The sequence below is a fragment of the Priapulus caudatus genome, unplaced genomic scaffold (assembly GCF_000485595.1).
Source record: "Priapulus caudatus unplaced genomic scaffold, Priapulus_caudatus-5.0.1 Scaffold458, whole genome shotgun sequence".
NCBI lineage: Eukaryota > Metazoa > Priapulida > Priapulimorpha > Priapulimorphida > Priapulidae > Priapulus > Priapulus caudatus.
The window spans coordinates 8,708-30,432 of NW_014577519.1; the positions used below are offsets into that span (position 1 = coordinate 8,708).

The 21,725-nt window shown below is 42.4% G+C and overlaps 2 protein-coding genes across 6 annotated transcripts in view; one reads left to right on the plus strand and one right to left on the minus strand.

Annotated features, from left to right (window-relative positions):
- Positions 1-2,673: 2,673 nt before the first annotated feature.
- LOC106810615 (actin-binding protein anillin-like) lies at positions 2,674-20,865 on the minus strand. 3 transcript variants are annotated; one of them, XM_014814032.1, is made up of 25 exons: positions 20,740-20,865; positions 18,649-18,778; positions 18,238-18,363; positions 17,897-18,080; positions 15,963-16,124; positions 15,669-15,816; positions 15,287-15,331; positions 14,057-14,254; positions 12,463-13,791; positions 12,207-12,290; positions 11,496-11,636; positions 11,028-11,253; positions 10,792-10,875; positions 10,309-10,505; positions 9,713-9,943; positions 9,207-9,342; positions 8,608-8,784; positions 8,258-8,430; positions 7,636-7,689; positions 7,087-7,132; positions 5,764-5,867; positions 5,539-5,628; positions 5,089-5,196; positions 4,693-4,865; positions 2,674-4,274 (listed from the first exon to the last, which is right to left on the minus strand). In XM_014814032.1, the coding sequence occupies exons 1-25, from the start codon at positions 20,755-20,757 to the stop codon at positions 4,166-4,168; spliced, it is 4,473 nt and encodes a 1,490-aa protein (XP_014669518.1). In that variant the 5' UTR covers positions 20,758-20,865; the 3' UTR covers positions 2,674-4,165. The 3 variants fall into 3 exon arrangements, with proteins under 3 accessions (XP_014669518.1, XP_014669517.1, XP_014669519.1); XM_014814031.1 differs by having other exon boundaries at positions 15,287-15,346; XM_014814033.1 differs by lacking the exon at positions 15,287-15,331.
- A 673-nt stretch (positions 20,866-21,538) lies between these two features.
- LOC106810620 (thymidylate synthase-like) overlaps positions 21,539-21,725 on the plus strand; it is a 2,741-nt gene continuing 2,554 nt past the window's right edge. The window contains exon 1 of one of the 3 annotated variants that reach the window (XM_014814041.1): positions 21,539-21,663. The gene's annotated coding sequence lies outside the window, so the exon portion shown is untranslated. The remainder of the gene's footprint in view (positions 21,664-21,725) is intronic. The other 2 variants (XM_014814042.1, XM_014814043.1) reach the window with 2 other exon arrangements.

Here is a 21,725-nt window from a genome sequence, read left to right on the forward strand (position 1 = left end):
TACACCATGACTTAGTTATGGTGTACTGGACTCTGCTGCCATGATGGCGACAAGTGGGAATCTACTAAACTAAAAGATATCTATTTCTTTGGTGTAATGATCTCGCGAAGTCCCGTATATAGAATGGGACTCCGTGAGGAGCTTCTAACCTCGATCGTCACGGTCGTATCACATGTGGTCAACACGCACGCTTGCCGCGTATTCCTGGCCTGCGCGTGACCAACCCGTGCTAACATTACGTAATGACATGCCGCTAATACGCTCCGCGCGGTCAACGTTCGCTGCTGCTGATTGCTAATTTCAGTTCTAATTGCTCGCTACTGCTGTAATATTATTTAACTCTGCGCTCGCGCGTAGCGCAAATATCTATACATATGTTACCACAAACACCACGTATCTTTTCAAACTAACTCTACTATCTATACCTTCTAATAATTCTAAACTATAGTAACACTGTTACACTTGTTCTTCTCAATATACTCTACCCATACAAAGACCTCATAATGTAGTTTATTTCATGAAATTTATCATTATCCATTATTTTTTGTTTCCCTTTAATAATTTCAGGCAAGTGCTTTGGGCTTGTTGGCAAACACGAGTCACTTGCCCGACCTGGCAAGTGAGGAAAAAATTGTAGCACCATGGTGCATGCATGCTCTTATTCACAATCAGAACTCTTGCTCAAAGGATTGTACACAATTATTGTGCTTAGGCTAAAATGTCATTACCCTTTGACATCTACATGCTAACCAAAAGGCCTTCCTATTTTTAAAGAATAAACTGCTGGATGACATTCATGTGCTCATAGTGTGTAAGCCGCCCAGGACAAAACCATTTTTGAAGAGGAGGCATATAGCTCGTGTAAGATGGAAGTGGCAAAAGCTTTCCAGTGCCTCAAGTATAGAAGCCGTAACGGCCGTAACACTTTGTGTAACGTCCGAAAACGCTCGTTAGCCTATTTCTAATTATCGTAATTCTAAATTTTCTGTTCTATAATTTAACCCATCATAAGTTTGCAGTAAATATGTGATAATATAAAAGTCAGTCAATTATTTTTCTTTACAGCTAAAAAAAATGCACAAAATGTTACGGACGTTACACAGTCCAATGGAAAAATGGAGCGGGAAAATAATTACTCGTATTGCGCTTCGGGCAACGGATATCAATTTTTTTTTTATTAAGTTTTATTTGTCACAACTAAATATCTAAAGTAGCATTCCTAAAATACAAATTTTATGTGAAAAATGAAGCACTTTTATAACCTACTTTTTTTAATGCCAAATTTGCAATAAATTGTCCTTTTGCGCATCCATATTCAAATGATGATATAACAACTAAAACAAACGTATTGAGATGATATTATATCATACTCATTAAATATAGATAAATAGGATTTGGACGTTACGTCTCAACTCTCAAGTTAAGCGGTAAGAGGACTGGAGTAAAATACAGTACGTATATTCATTTCTAATTCACGAAACTAAACTCATTTGTTTTGCAACTGAACTAGAACTTTTTCAATTGAACAGCTAAATATTACAACAATAAAGGTCTCGAACCGTGAAATATGACATGACGTGGCTTGGACAACAGCATCGCAAGTGTTACAGCGTCCCATCTATTCTATACTACTGCGAGGATAAATAGTACATCACAGAAACCTGTAACAACTTCACGACGTTCGACTTCCAACTACACAGAGTAGTACCAGGAGTCTATCAATAGACTCCTGGTAGTACGTATAACAATTTCGATCAGAAAGCCACGCGGCGTCTTCTATTACATACGCTGAGAAGGTCTATGTCCCCCGGGGTACTGCCGGAACGTACCCTGGGTACGGTCCGGTATACCGGAACGTACCATGGTACTATCTAATATGAGGGACCGTACCTCGCCTACTCCCTAACCCTATCAGATAGTTACCAGGGTACGTTCCGGTATACCGGACCGTACCCAGGGTACGTTCCGGCAGTGAGTATGTAACCCTACGAGCTCTATTACAGCTTCACGTGTATCGTCAGTTGGAAAGAACGCAAATAATCACAATAAGGGAGTCACTTTATTATTACCTCCGCCACGGAGGTTATGTTTTCGCCCGTTATATAGATTAGTTTGTTTGTTGGTTTGTCTGTCAACAGGATATCTCAAAATGTTACGGGCGGATTTTGATGAAATTTTTTGGACGGTCTTGGGCCAACAACCAATCGATTAGATTTTGGTGGTGATCCGGATCCAGTTCAGTTCTGGATCGAGGATTTTTTTGTGGGGAAGACTTCGGACGCATTCAAAATTCATTAAAAAAAAAATCCTAGGTATTTTTTTTCAGATTTTCTAAAATTTCATCAAGAGCGTATAAAGAAGGTAGTATTCTTTATACGCTCTTGAATGGGTGAACACCAGCAAGATGGGTGGACTGTTACGCTGTGGTGGAGGTTTGCTATCTCCAATTGCTCTTGTTAAAAAATATCGTTAATAAAATGGAAGTATTAATATTTCCTATATACTGCTGTCACAAGCATCTGTACTGTAACCGTTTCATAGCCATTAAAAAAAACGTTTGTAGACAAGAAAATGACACAAGTGGTTGCGCCTTATGATAGACTATTGTTCAAGGTTGACTTGTGACACTTGTGTGTCAGGTTTCAAAAAGGAGAGAGACTCAACACAACTCACTACGTATTATTATTATATATTCCATATGAATGCATTTAATTATACCACGTTTCCAACGGGCTGAAATATTGAACACATCAATGTCTCGATTACAATTATGTATGTACAAAATTCAGGTTAAATTATGCATAAAAACATTTATCGATAACATTAATAGACATGGATTACAAGTGTTGGCTAAAACTATTTTTGATGGCATATCATATTGTGGGCATAATATTCATACATGTATAAGTATACCAAACTGCCGACCAGCCAGAAAATATCATGCATTGCTTGTACATAGATACATCTATTACGTTAATTTGGTCTATAAAAAATTATATATATTTCCTACACAAAACAAAAGATGTCATATAGCACTTACAACCTCCTATGAAAGAACATAAAATCATGTGTCAATTCACTAATTTCGAATTGTCCAGGCGTTTTTTTTCTGTAACACAAAATTTGCTACAAAGCCGTGTGCAAACTACCCGGTAATATCTACTGACCCATGTTGGCATTCCTAAATGCACGACAAAGAACATGAATCGATCACTCAAAATCGCAGCAATGTGCAAGCAAGGGGCTGTTTACAGAAGCTTATTAACGCATACGTAGATATAAGAGATATAGAACTCACATAAACCCAACCAGTTGCACAACTATATTACAGAATCAATCTTTTACGAAATGTAGGTATAATCAATCGGCCGGCATTTTTGTTTACTTTCATTCACACTGTGCAAATAATGCCCTGTCCTTACTGATAGTAATGATATCAAATATAAGTAATTGACACACCCGTATGTTTACCTTCAGGTGCATGAATGTATTGATGGCCAGAACTGCCTGTTCTGAAAATAACGTCTACGGGCTGCAACCAACGCTTCTGAGTCGATCTACAGCACAATATCACAATGAAATACAATAAACAAGTCTTCTTGGTTAATCTTATATACATGCTCATTCTCTCCAATCGGCTGCAAGGATGAGCAAAAATGAAGAGCGTTCATGTCTTGGTAATTGTTAGTTCTGTAGTTATTTGAAAGGTTTGCATATATGTGAGATAATGATCTTTTCGTTTTATTTAAAAATAGCATAATTTCCAAGCGCAGATATATAATATATCCATAATATTACAACATTGCTGTGTATATGTATTGCTGTGCATTGCACTGAAACTGTCACCCATAAAGGAAGGATTATATCACTTTGCTCACGATCACATTAGTCAATTAATGGTATTCTACAGAGAATCACTACAGGCAATGTTTGCATGTAGAAATTATATCAACTTCGTTGGTGATCTTGGTCACGTAAATAAGAAGACAGTAAAGAGAATGTAATGTATATAAAGAAAGGGATGTATAACATAAAGTCTACAACTATATAACTACACAATCACCCGCAAACAGCATTCAAGAGCATCCGAATGCTCGTGCACGCACGTGCCTGACAATACATCCCGCCAGCAATATCGCACTCAACGCTCACAGCTGATCTACATTTAGGGTCGAACAGCATCTGGGTTCCACATGCGCAGGTTACCCAAGGCCTGATTCAGCTTGTTACACCATACAATCCTCTCCTCCTTTGTGTCCGCCGACAGTAAAAACCTAAAGAAATTATGTGATCAATTAGCACTATAAATCGGGGATTGTTTTGCGCACCAATTTACAAGGCATAATTAGAAAACGAATGCTACATATAGTCAGTATCTGCATGTTTAATTTAATCGCGTCTGTAAGACAGTAAGTGTCACTCCCACAATGTATTTTTTTTAAATTTCATTTATCTACTTCCACCACACTAAATGTGGAAAGTAGATATATATGCACGTTTAGATGGATAATTGATGTTCTTTCTGCTTGTCTGCTTGTATGACTAAATATAGATGGTCGTAATGTGGTTCATAGAGCAATGATGAACGTTACAATTGTAACTAAACGCTGCACCACACGTGAACACTACACTCTGTCATTGCCGCTGTTGCTTTTAAACTTTGCAGTAAGTCTACAATGAATCACACAATACCTAGTGATGGTAACTTTGCTGTGAACCTCTGCGACCAGCGAGTCTATGTCGCCGGGAGCGCAGGGGCGCTGCGTGATCAGCATGAACGTGTGCTGACGGGCACAGATCTCCCGCGGCGCCACATCAACCTTTTTGGAGTTGCACATCGCCAGGTCTATGCTTCCTATAGGCGGCTAATGGAAGGCAGAGAGTAGTATGCGATAAATACAACCGAAATGATGGTATATCGCTACTCCTCGTGAAAGGCGCATCCTCGTAATTCTAGCTGAATTCCCTAAACTATGTTCATTTTGACTATGTTCTGATCCATTACGAATCTCATGAATTATAATTTCAAAAAAACTAAATTGCACGCAACATTCGGTTAGGGTTGGTAGCGACCGGCAGAAGTCTCACCTTCCTCGTCTCGTCGTCGGGGTACTTCCAGAAGGAGATGCAGCTCGCACCGAGGACACACCAGCGGCGGTGCCACGCTCCGAAACCATTCACGTCATCATACATGGCCTGCGTGCATGACACATAAACGTCACATGCAATTACTGAATTACATACACATCGACTGACTGGTTAGGGGTCTATTCATGCTTATGTGAGACGTGAGTAGGATGAAAGCAACCCAGTTGATTTAAGACGATTGAGAAACATTTGAAATAAAATATAACAAAACAATCATGGAGAACACTGCCACTAAATCCCCACTTGTAGAGTACTTGGGGGAAAGTGGTACCTTTCTATTGCCATTCACGAGACCGACAGATTGCTCGTTAGTACCAGCAACTCTGTTGTGATAGACTGATTGACTACTTTAGTATCTGGCAAGAAAAAGAAAAGTGCTGGCTCACTCACCATGAAACCCCTCTCCAGAATCGTTGTTCCACTTGTGTGGCAAGTGATGTCTGCACAGAGGCTGCCCTCTAGTGGCGACAGGAACGGCACCTATGGAGCAAACCCGATTAGACATTAACAGTGGAAAGCTGTGTGCCTGCAGATGCAACATACACACATTGCAGTTGATTAGAAACATAACAAGATCTTACACACTATCCATCACGTCGCCACGTTCTCTCGTACCTTTTCAAGCGTGAAACTGTTTCTGTCTATGTTCTTCAGGGTCAGGCTGGTGTAGCCAATAAGGCAGAAGCTGGTTGTTTTGACAGCGCCTGGGCTGGAAAACGCTGCAAGCAACAAGTGAGCATGGTTACAACAAGGCAGAGGGGGGAGCCAGTAGTGCCTGAAATTGTATCTACTGAGTAAGTTTTACCATTGCCTATGTAACAAGGTGAAATGTACAGTCTTTGTATGAGGCAAACAGCATGCTTTCTCAGGATACAATCTTTTATTCGATGCACAACACAGTTACAATCGCCAGTCGTATCTCCCCCTTTAAATCTCTCCCCTCGCCTACATCACTTCTATCCACCCCCCTTGCCTTATTTTTCTATCCCGGACTATCTTATATATATCTCGGGCGTGGCTTTTCGGTGGACACATGTTCTCCCTCGCAAGCCGGTCCTCTCGCCTATCTGCCCTATTGGTTGGTATTCGAACATTGATCGGTCAAAGGATCGTGGTTACTCATACGTCATTTTGGAACGTGTCCAAACCCAACCTTCTGGCCCCTGCCTGGCGGCCAAGTACTCCTGGTTACTTTGTATCTGCATGCGTTGCTTCTGCTGTCTCATGACAATGGCTAATTCTATTCGCATACAACCAGAGTGCTAGTAGCCCGACTGGTCGTGTTAGAATTGGTCATATATATTGCACTGAAAGGTCACCTCTGGCTAGACTGGTTCGCGGCCGCACCGTTTGCCGCAGAGTGTGTACATTGTCTAGCAGAGCGTGAGGCCGGATACCAGCTAGTCTAACCTTCGGCAAAAACAATAACGTGGCTTGCTGCCAGCCGCAGTAGACGATCGATAAACCGTGCGCTAATGTGTATGCCCGTGGTAGAATACGAATGCTGCACGTGAACTCGGCCCACGCGCGATTTAAAGCGCGGGAAACATTTCATACGATGACACTCTTATCTAAATAAAGTTTTTCATAACAATGGTCTGGGTCTGGGCTAGTGAAAGTTAGGTCAGGGCTAGTGGTTTTCCTCAGTTACTAGCCCGATGGTCTAGTGAAATAAAAAGTTAATGTTGAACCCTGGGCCCTCTAAAACTAATCACACCATGTCTTCCCAAAGGTTACCAATACCCATAGCCTTATGGTGTCATTTTTTCAATATGCAGTAAGACGATTTTATAATCATCGCCTCTCAAACTAAGTTCTCTACCGCGTGTGTGCCACTGGCGCTTGTGATCTACATTCCTACTTTTCGGTATTAAATCTCACTCGCATGAATTTTCATCGCTACACCTATGTATGACAAGAAGTTAAAATGTTGCTTACCTGGATTAGCAAGAACCGAATGCGACTTGCTCTTCTTGGGCGTTTTCTAAAACAGAGGTCGTAACCATACTGTGTGAGTACATAGAAATTTCTTACAGTTACTGCATCATGGGGGTATAACTAGGTTCAGCTTGGTAGTAGACATTACTTGTACTTCCTAGATATATAGAGCAGTGTTTCCCCTGCATTGAAACGAGTGAGGCGGGCCGCCTCGCTTAAATTCTCAGCCGCCACAGAGAAATTTGTCGAAAACACCGCCTCGCTGACGAAAATCACTGTGCTTCCATAGAACAGAGCTTAGAATGCACCAAATTCACCATTTTTTCTAAAAAAAATTCCTTTGCTAGGACCTCGAAATGCTCAAACACATCCCAAATAAAGTTTACCACCTCACAGACCTTTTTGGCCAAGGGAAATACTGTAGAGAATGGAGAGACACAGTAATACATACTTGGCAGGGGGAATCATGCACTACAATATAATAACCAGTTGTAAAATACAGCCTATTACTGTAATGGCTCTACATTCCAGAAGATTTGTTTGGAATACCTTCGACTTTTTGCCGTGACCTTTATCTGGCATTACGCACTCTTTTCTTGTTTGCTGTAAACAAACAAGAAAGTAATCGAAATTTTAGGAGGATAAGCATGTTATATATAGCATATTACGAGAATAATAGTATTCCAGCATACCATGACAGAGAGATTAGATGCTCTGATATACATATATTTAAGTGTGAGTCATGTAGTTTTACGTTTCGATTGCCTCATGGATGAGACTTATATGCTTATTTTGATTCATTCTCGGTGATTACTTATAAATGTGAACTGGAGATTGTTTACAAAATTTCACTGTCATTCACACCAATGCAGCACTGTCATTCACACCAATGCAGCACTGTCATTCACACCAATGCACCACTGTCATTCACACCAATGCACCACGCCATTCACAACAATGTGCCACTGTCATTCACACCAATGCACTACTGTCATTCATCACCAACCCACCACCACCATTAACTACCAAAACACATGTCGTTCACCACCAAAGTGTTACTGTCATTCACCACCAAAGCACCTGTCATTCACCACCAAAGCACCGTTGTTATTCACCAGAAAAACGCCACTGTCATTCACAACTAGCGATCGGTCGTGCTGCGGTTGCTCACCATGCCATAGACGTCGATGTCGATCTTGAAGTTGCTGCCGACGTCCTGCAGGCAGATGCAGTTACTGAAGCAGAGGCTGCCGCTGATCACGTTCTCGTGCGTTGACAGCATCATCGTGTTGACCACTTGCGGCCCGTTGCGTATCAAGCAGAGGAAGAAGTGCACAAACAGGTCTGCAACGTACGGAGAACCGTGGAGCTAAGACCGAAGCTACGTACGCTCGGGCAGGGGAAAGAGTTGCACGCATATCTACTTGTAGAGTGTACCCCGAATCAAAGGCAACGTCGCAGGCAATGATGAAGACAAACAGAAGAGCAACGATGAGGGGAGAGCGTCTCGTTGTCGCTCACCATTAGTGCTCCCTCTGGTGGCCAGAAACTCGCGTTTCAGAGGCAGCCTGATGTTCTTGACTGTGACGGAGCCCGTGCGACCGCAGTACTCCTTGATGGCACCCTTCTTCTCTACTCCACTCGCCTCCAGCTTCTTTATCTTCTGCAGCTCCGCCATGCACGATGTCCTCTTCTGACCTACGTCGTCACAGCAACACGCAACGCGTGATCAAATATACTATATCTCTATACACAACACGCATAGCAGAATGAGCTAACCTCAACGACAATGCCAGCAAATTAAATCACCTCATTAAACTGAACACAAATTTAACACCTTCGGTCCTCTTGTCAGAAACAATATTAGTCTTAACATTAACTTTTTCTCATAAACCATTGACAAAAAAAAACACGGTAAAGTTACACGTTTCTCAGACGCAGTGTATAGAGAGATATACAAGAAAAAGTCATGGTACGACTAACAGTAAAACAAATTTTGTTTCTGACACTGACCCCTGTCCACCAGCATCATTGTATGTTGGCAGACGTCTGTCGCGAACGACATGTCATAAACCCAGCATCTGAGCAGCGGTGTTGTTGTTACATGTATATATACGTACAGGCGATGAGCAGCAGCCGCTCTCCCTCAACCTGCTCCAGTGATCCGTGGAACTCCTCACGTGAGCGCGCCACGCTGAGTGCGGCACTCGCCTGGCTGATTATAGACTGCTGCCGCGATATCTCATCATTGAGGATCTGCAGCAAGGAGAGAGAGCGTGAGGATAACGAGAATACGTGAAGGTTGTGGAACGATACTGGTATGAACCACATGATTGTGTAGTGTCACACGGATTCGTGCAATACCTACCACTCACATATTATCAAGAGTGGATAAACCCTGTTAACAGGGTTTATGTACTCTAAATATTATTGATTAAGAGTATAACATATGAAGGCATCTGAAGTAATTTGATATTAAGACTTAATACGTAATAGACTTATTCAGCTAACAAAAAACCAAAACAGACAACATTTCGCAATTTGCAGATAGCAAAAATGTTTCTGTGATGCTGCGAGCGATCTTCTAAACTAATTTTAACACAGACAGTCACGGTAAGGCAGGCACCTTGACTTTGTCCTTGAGGCTGATGCGTTCAACCTCGGGCTCTGGTTCAGGTGAAGAACTCCTCTTGCGATCCACGCCTCTGTGTACGACCCTCGTCACAGGTGGCCTGTGATCATTCAGCTTCTGGTTGCGATAGAAGCTCACGCTGTACATGAGGGGAGCGTCATTGTCGCGGGGCGTCACCATCGGTGACGTGTAGTCGTCCTTTGGAGGCTGGACAGCAGGCGGTTTCTGCGTGACAATGGAAAACATTTCAAATAAGAATCGACACGAACATACCACACTGCACTGAGAACACTTAACCAGCCAGAGACGTCCACGACTATGACACACAAAGTTATGAAGCAAGTGGAGACAGCCCTGAATAAGAACTAATAAATATAATAACACACAACTAAAAAAAACTAATAACATTATATACTTTATTATCTCTACAGAATGCACTAACGAAGATGGCGGTGGTACTTGTCAACTTGCACTAAGGAATTGTTCTCCAGAGTGCACTACTGCCAACAACACACCATGTACCACCGGTTGTTACCTGATATATCTAAATAACAATTAAAAAATCACTACATTCAACCCTTCATACATACTCTCGATCCAGAGTTGCTCCTACGGGTTTTCGGTGGGGGGCGTGGTGGCGGAGGTGGCATCTCCTCCTCCTCCTCCTCCTCACTCGACTCACCATCCAGGATGTCATCGATGTTAGCACTGCAGTCAGCATCATCCAGGTCCTTCGTGAGCGAGTCAATCGAGGAGCTGCTGGCTTCCCCTGACGCGCCGGGTGAACCTGCCCGAGAGAAGTCAGAGGTTAGGGCTAGGGTTATTTCTTAAAGAAGAGTATAGCTTAGTATTGCTCTACATAATGAGCAGCTGTCTTTAACGAACACTTTTAGTGTTTTCATTGAGTGGCAGTGGCAGTGAAATCCCCTCTACAGTACAGACACGTGGTTTCAAAGAACATTTTCACACACGAGTTTGACTAAACATGCAGCACAATTAGGTTGCTTATCCATTAGAGACTTCCCACTGAATATAAATACATTGTAACAAACTTTCAAAAACACATATCACACCTATCTCATCTTCCTCCTCTGTTGTATCGGACATCAGAGACTCCAAGCTGGGATACAGAGATGACTTTGATAACTTCTTTGGTACTGAAAGTTGAAAAGTAAATTCCTACAATCTACACCCATAGTCCCATACAATATACTATACATACAATACAAGCTTACCTAAAAGCTACCACCGCAATGCTACCACATACGAGCCACACAGGTCTTAAGGTTTCGCACATCTGATAGCTTACCTAGTTCTTTCACGGGTGACGGTGCCTTAGGTTTAGGCTCCCTCCTAACCACAGGCTCAGCAACCTTCCTCACAGTAGGTTCTGGAGGCGGCGCTGGAATGAACTGGAATGCCTTCTGTTGAATCTGAGCCTCTATCTCAGGTCTCAGGTATTTGGTTGGCGTCGCGCCTCGGTAGTACTGTCCGCTGTCCTTCAGTTTTGCATCCTCATTGTGCGCCTGCTCAGTCTACAATAACACGGGTGACAACAATTAGTGATGCCAATTGCCCACGTAAAGCTGAACGAATACTTACACAGGAGACAAAATAATAATACCTTCCACGTCGATCACAAATTCATAAAGCTGTGCAGGTTTGGTATTTGAGGCATTCCTGAATATTTAGCTGGATGCACACAATTATTTTGTGGCATGGCACCCTGCCTTCTATATATAGGATCATTTTTTGTTGTGCTTGCATGTGTGCATACCTGGCTGATGTAGTCTGAATCAGGTGCTGGTGGTAAGGTGTTAGCGGACGACTCCTCCCAACGGTTGAGCAGACCCACCATCTCCTGCTGTCGCTGATCCCTTGTTTTTTCCATATCAGTGCTGCTCTCCCAGTGATTCATCTACAATATATAGTAAGCACTGTAAGAGTACATTCCTGTTCATGTGTGGGATATGTTAAAATAGGTCTCACTTAGCAAGAGAGAGAAGCATCACATAGAACATCTAAAAATAGCTTGCGAACATTTCTCACGTTTCCCTCGTGGATATGACCTAGTGCACAAATGCATGTAAATTTATTTTGTCTGCCAACAAAAGGGTTCGGTTCTTAATTGAAGACAAGCTATTAGGGAGTGAAATGGAATGAGACATTTCAGGACGAGGAAGACCTGTACTCACTGCAGCAGTGTGTGAAGAGCAGGGAGAGGATGGTAAAGGACTGGTGATGTCAGCATCAACATGATCATGGTCAGAGGTGTGGGTGTCAGCTGATGCCTCAATGCCTTTCTGGAGTTCAATACTACACTTGAATACGTTTTCGTTTTACTGACTTGCCAGTGAAACATAGTAGAATATGGGGTTTTAAATTAGGTTAAATTGTGCCTAATTAATGGATTGAGTATAATCATTGTTAAATATATTTATCACAACTACGTCGATGTTACTGAAATAACACTGTATGATCTACGCACTTGACTCATAAGTTTCTGCTGTAGATTTTTCATTCCAGCACTCATGTCTTTAGCTGGTGAAGGGGATGTTGCCTTGCCCCTTCTCTGCAATGAAAACAAATTACATGAAAATTGAGTAAAACTATAGAAATAGTTACCATAGCCAACAGTACTAAATTAAACTACAAATGCAAATCCAACCAAATGTTTGTTGAATGTAATAAATTCACTCAATAATTCACTACTAGACTTCTTGAAAGTGAAATTAGGCACTTACAGGAGAAGGTCCTCTTATTGGCACTGGAGAAGGTGCCTTCGCAGGTACTGGGGAAGGCGCCCTCATAGGTACTGGGGAAGGCAATCGAGCTGAAACTGTGTTCCTCGTGGTGCTGGCCAGCTGAGACTTGGACTTGCTGGTGGGACACTTCGGGGGAAGTCTTGTGTCTCTCTGCGGAGTATTAGTGTTAACATGACTTCCGAAGTTGAGCGCCTCTATAGCCTGCGAGAACTGACTCTTCCGTGCCGACTGCGGCTTCTTTCCGGGAGAAGCATTCCTAACTGCCACTGGTGAGGGATCTCTCACCGCAGCCACCTTTACAGGCAACCTCAATCTAACTGGTACTACTGCAACTTCTTCTTCTTCTTCTTCTTCTTCTTCTTCTTCTTCTTCTTCTTCAGATTCCACTGGCGATGGGTCCCTCACCGCAGCCACCCTTGCCGGAGATCGCGCTTTAACCGGCGACCTCACTTTAACCGGAGACCTGACAGGAACGGGCGCCAGAGCCACTTCCACTGTTTCGTCGTCAGACTCCTCATCGCTGTCATACTCGAACTGGTAGGGCTTCAGCATGATGGCGGCTGTCGTCGTCACGGTGACGGGATTCGGCTCAGGCGAGTACTCGACGACAAGCTTGTTGCGCGACGCCGTGCTGCTGATGCGCATTGGACTCGTCGTCTTCTTGAAGATCTTGCCTTCCTTAAACTTGCGCACGGTGTCCGGCGACAGCACGTCCGGGCTGCGAGAGCGGGCAGCTGGCGCGTACGCACTTGCCGGCCGCGCGCGCGTTGCGCCCCCGCCAGGGCGCGCCGCCGGGCTCTCGACGGCGACGGAGCGCGGTCGCGGCTTGCGTCCGCGCTCGAACGCGGCCCTCGCACGCTCCACCGACGACACGGGCGTCGCATCGACCCCGCGCGCAGCCGTGGTCGGAGTCGTGCCGCCCTCGAACAGCGCCTTGTTGTTGCTGAACGCCGAGGGGTTGCCGCGTGCGGGCGAGCGCTCGACGGGCTTGCAGGGCAGGCTGACTGGCTTCGGCATGCCGGAGGCGCTCGCCTGACACATCGTCTGCCACTTGTTGTAGACGCTGCCCAGCTTACCCGGCTGCTGATCCGCGTTCTCGGCCGCGCTACCCTCATCGTCGTCGACATCGTCGTCCCTCGCGGCGGTTGCCGCGGCGACAGGCTCGCGCGACTTGTTCTCCCATTTGTTGTAGACGCTGGACAGCTGCTGGCACCGCTCCTCATCCGAGACGTCTGCGTCACTGTCGCTCTCATTGTCATCCTCACTCTCGCCAAAATATTTTGGCGGTTTCGACGACATTACAGCGTCCTATGGAAATATTGCATGGCAGCCACTGAATAAAACTATGTGCGAGTTTGTAACATTCATAGAGGCAGTTATTACTAATCATTAGAGCATTGTTATTTGCCTACAAATCTAGCTTATTTTCGAGGTGTCGGCTATGTCAACTAGCAATATTGATGGGGCCCTTAATAATATTAGCAACTGTAATTTATTATTCACACCCAAACCTGACTTGGACTTTTGTGATGCTATCCTGTAACTGCAGAAGATAAAATTCACACAAACTTACCATCTTTGATTTTTGACGGGACCTGCTTTCAATCTCATTCCTCCCCGGCGTTGACTCTGTCTTTTGACCCTGCACTTTTTTCGGTGACAGCTTCTTGACTGATTGTTTATCTGCTTCGACAAAACCAAATGCCTGCATCCGGCTAAGCGAATCTCCTTTTGCTTGCATTTCCTTTGACGGGGTCTTTCTCAAATTGACCTACAACACATACATATTATATACATTTTATAATTTATGATACATAATTAAGCAATATTCGTCCTGTCAGGCGACCTGGCTCTATAGTGCACACACGTACGTTAAAAAGGAATTTAAGCAAAATTAAATAAACAAATACAAAAGGCAATGTCATCATGGTGTATTAAACTTGGTGTGTCCACTTGTTCACTCAACCTATTTACACTATAAAAAAATGCATAACACAAAGATATATTATTATTACTAAATCCATTAAATACAAGTATTGTGTTTACATACATATTTTCAAGAGCGTATAAAGAAGCTCTTGATATTTTCAAATGTAATTCAAAGGTTTTATAGTAACACAGAAGTATTGAAGAAAGTGTAGAGAAGTGTAGAAAGTATCAAAGGAAAACACAAAATAAGCAGCAATAAACACAATTTATAAATAGCAGCAGGGTATACAGAGCAAAGCCAGATAAACTTGGATACTGCAAAACTTGATAATTAGGTTAGACATGCACATATGTAATGTATTTTGCATTATGTTATCCATAAAAATTGCATGCATAATCAATTTGAACAAACCAACTATGTCAGGGTTTCTTATACATAAGAGGCACAGTGGCGCACCGCCGTTGTCAGATTTAACATCGCCGTGGCGTTGTTAAAATGTTCCTGTATTTACTGATAAGTATATATCCTGTATCTCCTATAAGTATATCAATAGTCAATACATCCTGTATTTGAATCCATCATGCGCGTTTTTTTCCCAAACTGGCCATTACCTCCTTTGTCTAATTTTCCCTCAGAAGAAACCCTGTATGTATATATATATATCTTAACTGCAAAATGCCATAAATAAGGGGTTTGCCTTGCACGCATCGCATACAGACACGTGTATAGATGCACGATACACACACATATAGTATTAGTAACAAATTTACACACATCAGCCTCGTACATCGTTCATAAAACAATCAAAGCAGTAGAATGCAAAGCAAAACGTGCACCCAAACCATATCACCATGCATCTGTAGTTGCACTTACCTGGCTATCTGTGCCATCTTTAATTGTGGCTGGACTAACTGCAGACTGCAATATAAAGTTCTATATCAACGTTGTCCCTCTGATCATGCCCTAAATCACGAATGGGATATCACAGCAAACGTATATTCACCGCCGAAATAAACTTCCTAATTACTCATAATAGGAGTTAATTAACCAGTCAAACAACCCAAGTAAAAAAAAAACATGAAATTCTACAGTAACACACATATATGAGATAAAGAATTGACAGTCTACCATGCAGAATAGTAATGTAGCAAGCTTTACTGTATTTCCTATTTGCAATTTGACTGCCTATTCCTTACCATCATATATGCATTTGTACAGTCCATATGTGCTTAGACTGAATGGGGAATTAACTCACCTTAAACACAACTCCTTCTGCTTCCACTTCCGGCACTGTTCTAAACTCCTCCATTGCTTCACGTCTGTCATTGCCATTCGGCACGTCATGCTCGAATGTCCGCGATGGTTTAGCAGGAGCCATGGAAATCTCTGTCTTAATCACTGACCTGTAATTACAAGATGCTTATCATTACACCCATATGCAGCCATGTTCACAGTTCACCTCAGTCTTCACAAACAGATGCTTGCTGGCTTGCTGCCACATAAAGTAAAAAAGCACAAAAAATGCATAAAAGCATGGCTAAACATTCACCTCGACGTTTTTGTTCCCTCATCAGTTGTTACTTCCTTAGTCTTTATGGTCTCTGTTCTTGTAACATCAGACCAGGTGACAGAGGTTTTTATCTCTGGCTTAGAAACATCTTCACTCTCATCATTGGCTTCCACTGATTTTAATTGCTTTGTAGGGCTAGTTCTAAAACAGAGAGTAAACAGTGAGGATGATTACATGTGTGACGTGACCGCTTATGAACACAGGGTTCTCCCCAGGATGAAATTCAAACAGGGGGAGGGGAGAGGGGGGGAAACTAGGGGGGCGTGTTTTTTTACCGTACCACTAATTAATGCGTAAAATCGCCACCACACCATAGACGGTATTTCGGGTTCTTGTATATATAAGATATAGCCGAGTCGGTGTACAGTTAGTGTTGGGTGTGGGACAGGTTGACTGTTGTATTGTCTGCAGTGCATGCGTGGTACTGTAAAAATACACGCGCCGGGTGTACTGGTCGAATTGTACTTCTTGACGATCGATTCCCGCGCTGGCAAACTTTTATTGTGGTGGAATTTAATCGGGGCGGAGGTATTTTAAACGGGGCGCAACGATTGAAACAGGGGGGAGTTTTCCCAAATGCGGCGCGCGCGCCCCGTTTGCGCAACGTAGGGAGAACCCTGGAACATGATGGTGTGGAGACTCAAGACGCATCAATCCTACTCATTCAAATAAGGCATCAATCACCCATGTAACGCACAAAACTAGCTGCAGAATTACCATGCAGGGTGCAAAATTAACGGGAGTTTGGAGTCAAATACTCTCCGATTTACTGTTGGACTCCCTGATTTGACATATGCAGGAGTCCGTGTGACTCCCTGAATATTCTGCCATACTAACTAGTTTGTTCGGAGCACGGCCTCACAGAATTACAATATTTTTTCAGGTAATGCCCAAAGAAAATTTGGCAGACGTGCAACTGCATGAATCTTAAAAATAAGCACATGCGTTATTGTTAATCTCTTTTAAATGTTAAACCTCCGACTACGGACTCCCTCATTTTGCCGCAGACTCCCTCTTTTTGAGGGTAGGGAGTCCGTTGGACTCCCGTGTTCAAAGTTAATTTCTACCCCTGATTACTGATGGTTAATTTTAATGTAGGTTATTCACTTATTGAATGAACTTTTCTTAGAAAAGCACAAAACAGCATAACAGTCAAATAAACCTAAAATGTTAAATGAAACTAGAAAGGGCAGTTGTCGCCAACTACATGTATACCCCGTGTTCTCCCCAAGATGTGTAAGTATACGAAGTTTGGTCGCGCTAGGTCAATTAGGGGCCGAGTTATAGAGCGGAAAGAAAATATGATGAAGGTCAAGGTCAAGGTCAATGTCAAATAAAGGTTGCAGTGACCTGGTTTTTGGTACGCGACACACCTTCTCCCCAAGATGTGTAAGTATACCATGTTTGGTCGCGCTAGTTCAATTAGGGGTCGAGTTATAGAGCGGAAGGGAAATATGATCAAGGTCAAGGTCAAGGTCCAATAAAAGCCGCAGTGACCTGGTTTTGGTACGCGACACACATTCTCCCCAAGATGTGTAAGTATACCATGCAAGTTTGGTAGCGCTAGGTCAATTAGGGGCCGAGTTAGAGAGCGGAAGGGAAATATGATCAAGGTCAAGGTAAAGGTCAAATAAAGGTCACAGTGACCTGGTTTTGGTACGCTGCTCACCTTTTCCCAAAGATGTGTAAGTATACCAAGTTTGGTAGCGCTAGGTCAATTAGGGGTCGAGTTATAGAGCGGAAGGGAAATTGTCTGCGGCGGCGGCTGGGGAGACATGAAACCATAGTATCCCCGCCGACTTCGTCGCAGGGGATACAATTTCTTAGTCAAAGCACCCAATGGTGCATGGATACATTTCTGATATCAGAAAGCATTATTAACTCATTTTTGACTGTATAAAATCTGTGCACACCTGTGTCCAACTCCATGGTAGGAATAGTCATCTTCCCAGTTGTTTATCGTGCTTGCCAGACTTGCAAGTCGTGAACTTTTGAATCCAGATTTAGGCCGTTCATACGCAGGTGCTGACGGCAGTGTGTTAGGCTCCCTCTGCTTACGAGGTACCACCACTGGCATGTCATCAACCAGATTTTCATCTATTATATCAAAACAATAATACATTCACGTTACTAATATTACACTTGCACACATATCCACTTAAAATTGATCATGTACATGCATTATTAAAATTTAGTTATATAACAGACACAACATTGCCTGAACACAAAATGCAAACAACGATAGTATACTTACTGCCTGCTTCCCAAGGTTTTTGGTCGGCCAATGTTTTCAGCCTCGAGCGAACACCACGGATGGCTGGAGTGTCTGGCTTTACCTCCCGAGCAGTTTTACGAGACCAATCAGCTGTACTTGAAAAATCTGGAACAGGCAATTAAGTGACTAACAAAGGTTTCATGATAAAATACAGTTGTGTCAAAGATATAACGATTTTATCTGCTTATACTGCTCAATACCTAATTACTTTAAAAACTACCTGCGCTGTAGTATAAATGCTAGAAAATATTTACTTGGCTCATTGGATGCCACTAGCACTGCAAAAATTTCTATTGTTTGGTGTACACAAAGCAATTGTGGCCTGTGGGGTGATCCATGACAATGTTGGGTGTGGATGAGGGATGAAGAACGATATATACTAATGCTTACCATCTATGACTTCACTATCAACATTCAGACCGTCTTCAGCAAAAGGTTTCCTCTGACGTGTGGTGGCAGGAGAGTCTTGCATCTTCATATTTAGATTTTCTCTTCGGGCACGTGTTCTCGCAAGTAGTGTCTGGCAGAGAAATAATTCATGATGAAAGCACAATTAAAGCATTGAGAGTGAAATTACACACACATACAAAAAACATTCTTGTTACTCACTTACAGTTACAGTTGTGTTGTCTACGTAATCTAAATCTCCACCATGTCATAAATGCTGCAGCACAGCACACGTGCACAGGCACTTGAAACGTCTCAATAAAAACAAATAATGGTAAATAAACACGAAATGTATTTACTACCAAAGTCTCAATGTTTCTCAACAAGTTACATTAAAGTGATTACGTCACGAATTTCTAGCACCATCAAGTAGTACATTTGTGTGTTATTTGTACAAAATAAAATGTATGAAAATACAATTTAGTGTTTCTGTTTACTTTTCATGCTTATATGTACCTTCTTTATATATGCCCTAATTTGCCGGTGAAAAACAGAGAGATGCCAGTATCTGAACAGTACTGGGAGAATAGTGTTAGACAACAGAATTACCAAATCGTCTAGATTTTTGCAAATTTAACCAACGTAAAAACATTTTTATCAGGTGAGAGTTTGAAGATATATTTAGTAACGTTAGTTCTTACTTTTAATGTAAAAAAAGGGAATTTTTTTTTATACAAATTTTACCATGGAAAATTCGTGACGTAGTCAATTTAAGACTTTGGTAGTAAATACATTACGTGTTTATTTACCTTTTTTTATTGAGATGTTTCAACTTTCAAGTGCCTGTGACACAGTGTATTGCCATTTGGCATTTCATTTGCTTGCAGCACTGGCAATTATATTTATAATTATTGTATAGGAGACTATTTACGAGAGCATTTTCAAAAGTCGCAACAGAACTGAAATTAGTTTGACTCAAGCTGAGTGCTAGTCATAGATTAGTACTAGTAATAGTAGTAGTAACACTACTAGTAATATACTACTACTATACTAGTCACTGAGTGACACTGTCACTTGTCAGTGACAACTGACTAGTACTACTACTACTAGTACTAGTCTAGTGTAGTAGGCCTAGCTACTATCAATGTGTATCAATATCAGTGTCACTATCACTGACGCTGATAGGGTCTATGTCCCCCAGGTTACTGCCGGAACGTACCTTGGGTACGGTCCGGTATACCGGTGATCACTATATATTTGATTATGGGTTAGGGTATAGGATTAGGTGTTTTAGGGGTTTCAGGTTAGGGAGTGAGGCGTAGGCCGACTCTCGTTAGTGGAGTAGACGAGGTACGGTTCGGCATATAATGATATTAGATAGTACCAGGGTATACCGGACCGTACCCAGGGTACGTTCCGGCAGTACCCCGGGGGACATAGACCCTCTCTGCTCTCAGTCTCAGTATCAGTATCACTATCACTCAGTATCAGTAACTCGCGGCTAGGTCCTGCATACCTCCCAACTCCCATTGGTTGATACAAATATAGTTAATTTTTTAAATTAAATTCTAAGTAGTGTTAGGGTTAGGATTAGGGTTAGGGTTAGGGTTGGGGTTAGGATTAGGGTTAGGGTTAGTGTTAGTGTTAGGGTCACAATGCACCATAAAAAGAATTATTAAAACAGGAGTTTCAGGCACGTGATCTGTATCAACCAATGGGATTTGGGAGGTATGCAGGCCCTAGCTGCGAGTGTATCACTATCAGTATCACTATATCAGTGTAGCATTATGATGCTTTGATAAAATTGCCATTTCATGGGCATCTGAATTTTGAAAATATTTTTCTTAGCCATACTAGGCTTACTACTAGTACTACTACTAGTAGTAGTAAGCAGTATGGGAATGGGTAAGATAGATATTTTCAAATTTGAAATGTAGGTGTACTAGGATTAGGAATGCCGCTATCATGCGCAGTCGACACTGACAGTCTGACAGTCACTAGTATGTACTAAATACTATAATACTTACACATAATCAAAGACATTTTCGACAAAAGATTAGCTTAGAAGACAAAGCAAACATTGTAACTACTTACCTTCGTAAAATCGTCCATCGTACGACGAAAAACTACGTCAGTTATGTTAAAAACACAGAGGGCATATACACACTTGACGTCCCGTCACGTCCGCAGTGCTTGCCAAGCGCCTTGTTTTTGAATTTGAACTTCTAGGTAGCCAATCCGTAATGATAACGTAGTCACATGATCCTTTTCGCGTAAGCGCCAATCGCACGCCGAAAATATCTGTAAATAATTTTGACTGGGCACCGGATTGGCACCGGACGAGTTACCTGCGCTGGGATTGGCGGTTGCGTAGGCGGACTGTAGACTTGTGAGAAGGGACGGATACCAGTCTAACGCGCATTGGAGACGGGTGTTGCTATCTCCCGGGCGTGGAGTGAGGGTCACGCAACGTGGCATTAGGGTAACGTAACGCAACTTAGGGTTAAGGTTAGGGTTAGGGTTTTTGCATCATGATATTATCTGTCCCCACACCACAGATTCATTTTTGTGGATAACGCGCCTATTATGGCCTATATATAAAGATCCGATATATATTTAGTGTTGGGGTTAGTGTTGGAGTTACGGTTATGGTTACCACCATTATAATAGTATACTATAGTGTACTATAGTGTAGTATAGTATACTATTTCTATGGTTACCACAGACTAACGGATACACTACACCGTACACTACAGTGACTACACTGTATCCATTAGTCTGTGTGGCTACTGTTAAGTTTTGAAGTATACGTCAACTGTATCACGTGACCCTCACTCCATGCCCGGGGGATAGCAACACCCATTGGAGAATGAGCGCGCTATCTACAAATAGGCTACCTAGGGATTTTGCGCGCAAAACTGCCAAAAGTGTAGATAATCTCGCAAGTTCAGTTATTGCGTTTTCTGATCATTTTCAAGAAATCACTAGATAGACGGGAGTGGAACTAACTAACGTACGGTAGGTTGTAGTTGTTTAGATTATTTAAACTGGCACTGCAAAAGATCTTGGCTTTTCCTCTA

What these genes read in the sequence shown, in the direction of transcription:
- LOC106810615 (XM_014814031.1), bottom strand. An exon ending in GCCTCAAGGACAAAGTCAAG is followed by an intron (nt 9,343 to 9,712) that starts GTGCCTGCCTTA and finishes TCCTTGCTGCAG; the next exon opens with ATCCTCAATGATGAGATATC. An exon ending in TTCGGTTCTTGCTAATCCAG is followed by an intron (nt 5,868 to 7,086) that starts GTAAGCAACATT and finishes TGTTGCTTGCAG; the next exon opens with CGTTTTCCAGCCCAGGCGCT.